Source organism: Hibiscus syriacus, unplaced genomic scaffold (assembly GCF_006381635.1).
Source record: "Hibiscus syriacus cultivar Baekdansim isolate YM2019G1 unplaced genomic scaffold, ASM638163v2 tig00110009_pilon, whole genome shotgun sequence".
NCBI classification, from domain to species: Eukaryota; Viridiplantae; Streptophyta; class Magnoliopsida; order Malvales; family Malvaceae; genus Hibiscus; species Hibiscus syriacus.
Genome location: NW_024062561.1, coordinates 1236590 through 1241180, shown reverse-complemented (window position 1 = coordinate 1241180; position 4591 = coordinate 1236590). Strand labels below are relative to the sequence as shown.

Genomic DNA, 4591 nt, shown 5'->3' with positions numbered 1-4591 from the left:
TAGTCCCAATATGTACTAAAATAGTCATTTTGATCTCTATTTTTTGAGAGTATTTTGGCCCCTAACGTTTATTTTTATGGTAAAAATGTCTTTAACGTTTGATTGAATAGTCACTTATACTCATTCTTTTTTGGAGCATTTTGACGCTTAATTTTAAATTTTACTATAAAAAGACCTCTATTTTGGAGCATATAATTTTCATCCATAGAGGAGCATTTTTCCGTAAAATGAAATATTGGATGCTAAAATACTTTAAAAAAATATGAGCCAAAATGATTACTTAATCAAAACATGAGCCAAAATGACTACTTGATCAAACGTTAGAAATAGTTTCTACATTATACCTAAAGAAACTAACGCTCTGTCCATTCCTTTATTTCACGGTCTTCCTTTTATATTTCATTTGGATGCTTTCAATCCTTCAATTTTCTTTCATTTTTTCTTTTGATGAAGGTTTAGAGGATGCAAGAAGGTAAAGAGGGGGTTGATCCAACTGAGACTGAGTTTAAACCCGATTCATGCTCGAGCTTGACGCTTGCTGGACCTGACTTAGTCTTAGATAATGTCAATTACTTCTTCGATAAGAAAAGCAATATGAGTGAGTTTGGTTGGAATACCCTACAACCAGACCATGCCGATGAGTTTGAAAAAATAGTGAACTAGATTGAATCGAAACCAGGTCGGATTTTACGGGAAATTCCAGCAGCTCATTAAATTCTTTTATTAATGTGTCACACCATCAAACTAACAACATTCAATGTTGCAGTGACAAAAAGTTAATAAAACGATAATGTAAGTGACCAAAACTTAATTTTTTTTATTTTAATGAGAAAAATGTACAAATATAAAAGGAAAGTGGTCATTTAAATAGTTTTATATATATATATATATATATATATATATATATATATAAAGAAAATCAAAATGGTAATAATTATCATTATACTTTAAATATGAAAATATATATAATCACATTATATAAATAAATAAAGGTATAATAAAAGCAATATCATAGTATCAATTAATTAAAGTAATAAAATATTACAAATATTATATATATAATTATTTTAAAATATATTAATAATATAATAAATGTTATTTATCAATCAAAAGATGTATAAATATCCTAAAAGATTGAACTTAATCTGAATGAATGTATGTATTTATGATTCGTGTTTCAACTTGAGTTTGCGATAATCTAGTTCGAGCTTAATCTATTTGGACGACCTACCCTTTTATCCTTTTACTAATGAACTTCACGATTCAGATGAGATATTCTACAACTTACACCAAGAGAAAAACCAAAGACAGAGAAGAAAAAAACAAGAGAAATATAGAACAAATGTTTGCTTTTATTATTTAGGAGTGCATAATGAATCACCTTTAATCTTTTTTGTCTCTTCAATAAAGTGGAGAAGGTATTTATTTATAGTTGAGCATCCTTACATCCAATGTTCTAGATCATTTACATTGAAGGCTAAGATTAAAGCATATCTATGCAATCCCCTTATTTAAGGAAATTAAATAAACCCTAACAATATATTTCATAAATAGGAGATTACATCAAATATGGAAATAAATCAAAAGAAAATATGATGATAGATATTAATCTAGGATCTTCTTGCCATAACAAATGTCTATGGGCTCTTCAGCATTACCCAAGGGAAGGGCCATCTCGAATGAGTTTGGGGCTCGAAACAAAAATGGGTATTATATAGACCTTATGAAATTTTTAGAGGTTTAGGGGCACAATTACATTGAATTGAAGTTTGAATGGTCCAATCAAAGAATGAAGCAAGTTTGAGGGTCCTAGATAGGAAAAATGGTATAATTTGAATATATTTTTTATATTAAGCCTAAAAATAAATAAATAAAAAGTTCTGTATAATACCTAAATTACTTTCAGCATGTTCATATCTATGCTAAGTCTGAAATCGATTGTGTACTTATATAAGAAATGTATAATAGGAATGGTTGCTAATGATAAATTCTCATATTTTAAATTTATAAGTTTAGACACCTAAATAGGAAAAATGGTATAATTTGAATATATTTTTTATATTAAGCCTAAAAATAAATAAATAAAAAGTTAAAACAGAATGATTCAAATAGAAACGCAATAAAAGTTAAGTGAATAAATGGATAGCAATTGCTACTTTAGCTGCTCTTTTGGCAAATGAAATAAGGGGAGGAGAAGCATACATCCTGTGTAGGCATTCCTATTTCAGTAGGGCAAGGCTATCAAGTGGAAACTAAGGATCTGTTTGGAAAGGAGAAAATATTTTACGGAAAATGTTTTTCCTATTTTCAGGTGTTTGGTTCGCGTAAAACTCTTAGGTCAACGTAAAACGTTTTACCGTCAATGGAAAACTTTGGCTTAAACACGGTATTTCGACTTACCGTTTGGAAAAGGGTAAGTCGAAATCCAAAGCTTTCTCGCGACCCTTGCTCCACACAGAGAACACCGTAAATTCTTTCTCCCGTCCTTGCTCCACACCGGCGACTGTTTGGAATCCTTTTCACCGGCGAGGCGGACGGTCGTCTTCTCAGGTATGTCTCGTTTCTTCTTCTCCCTTTTCTTTTTCCTTATAAGTCTCTCATTTATCGACTTCCCCTCATTTTTGCTTTTGAGCAAATAATGAATCTTTCAACTAAGCAGAGTGTTAATAGAGCTATGAATCCTTGGGCTCTTCATCTTCAAAAACTGGGTCTGGAGCTTAAATGTTCTCTCTGGTTTGTTCTCTCTCATTGTGCTGTGTTTTATTTGTTTTTTTAATTTGAGGTTTTGAAGTTGATATTATTAAAAATTGTTATCTTGACAGTTTGAATTTGTTTAAACGACCATTGTTGATGCCGTGCGACCATCTGTTTTGCGAGTTAGTACCATTTCTCCTTCTATCTTTATCTTCACTTCTGAAATTTTTTGGTTTTCATTGCTTTCTTTTCATTTTTTTTTGTTTTTGAAATTGTTACAGTACGTGCATAGCCAGAACTGAGTTTTGCTCAGAGTGTCCTATTTGCAAAGATCAATCTGCAGATCGAGGTGATTTTCATTTAATTACTTCTATTTGTTTTTTTTGGGTAAAACATTGTTGGGAGCTAAATAAGGTTAGTATATGGGTTATCTTATTTCTAAACCCTATTATTTTTGTTTTGACCCATTTATAAGTTTTGAGTAGTTATTTTATAAGTACTGTATCTTTGAATTGTTTGTGTTTTATCATGTTGAAAGGTGAAACTGATATATTTTTCAAGCATTGATTTCTTTTAATCGATCTTTTTGGTGTTGGAAATGGACGCATAGTATCTTACATGGAGATTATTTCGTTGATAAGATATCCTTGAATAGGCTTTTTATTTTAACAACAATGTACTCTTATTGTATATATTTATTGTTTTACCTTGTTGCAGTTCCTTTTGATCAAGTTTGCGAACATGATTGGTGCAACTGTATCCAAGTTTTGGAAGCCGGATGTCACTCATGTGATTGCTTCTACAGATGGGAATGGTGCATACACCATGACACTTCAAACGGGAAGTGGATTCTTAATATAAATTGTAAGTTCAATTGTTTCTTTTTCCACTCTATATTCATAAGCATCTGTTTCTTTTACTTTGTTGAATGTGTGTTGGATGAAGTTCAAACACTAAAACAATAAGTTGTATAGTCACCACTGATATGTAAGCTTAATTTTACAGGGGTAAAGGAGTGCTTGAAAGCCATGCATCCTTTGAGTGAGGAACCTTACAGTTAGTCTCGATAACCACAGGTGTCGTGATGGCCCTAAAACTGGCAGACTCGATATTAAATGATGTAAGTTATGTCTGCTAGTTTTTAAAGTTGGCAACACTATTACCTTTTGCTTCGCAAGCAAAGTAACATGTTCCTCTAGCAGGCACCAAAGCTCTTTGATGGCTTTAACTTTTATTTTGTGGGCGATTTCGTGTCTGGTTACAAGGAAGATCTTCAAAATCTGGTTGTCACCGCGGGTGGTATTGTTCTGATGAGAATGGAGGAACTAATCGAACATAATAACAGCGGTGATCAGACATCTCAAGCAAAGATGGTTGTTGTGTATAACCTGGATGCTCCCCAAGGATCCGAGTTAGGAGAAGAGGTTTCAATTATTTGGCAGAGGGTTAGTGAAGCACATGATTTAGCCTAAAAAATTAGAGGAACAAGTTACTTTCAAATGTGAACTTTAATGTGTTGTATTATTATTTATGAATTAGACAATATTTTAGCTCTAATGTGTTGTAGTATAGATTCAGTATTTGTATTGTTGGTTTGATGTGTTTAGCACTAATTATGAATTAGACTATGTATTATCACGGTTGGATATTATTGTTGGTTTAATGTGATAAACCCTTTAATTATATATTTTGACACTATTATTATTAGTACAATGTTATGTACTATTGTTGTTTTAATTTGGTGTACTATTAATTAAACATTCTTAGGATTTATAAATTTTTATAATATATTTTTAATCAATTATTAATATTATCTAAAATACATATTTTTATAAAATATAATTATATATAAAAAATGAACCTTTAAAAATAATAAATAATAAAACATATTCAATAT

At 30.7% G+C, this 4591-nt stretch overlaps 1 protein-coding gene across 1 annotated transcript; it reads left to right on the top strand.

The window, feature by feature from the left end:
• Window positions 1–462: 462 nt before the first annotated feature.
• LOC120212252 lies at window positions 463–4381 on the top strand. Its single transcript, XM_039210625.1, has 8 exons — window positions 463–654; window positions 2338–2550; window positions 2660–2733; window positions 2823–2876; window positions 2976–3043; window positions 3412–3558; window positions 3700–3814; window positions 3897–4381. The coding sequence occupies exons 1-7, from the start codon at window positions 463–465 to the stop codon at window positions 3753–3755; spliced, it is 804 nt and encodes a 267-aa protein (XP_039066556.1). The 3' UTR covers window positions 3756–3814; window positions 3897–4381.
• The last annotated feature ends 210 nt before the right edge of the window (window positions 4382–4591 follow it).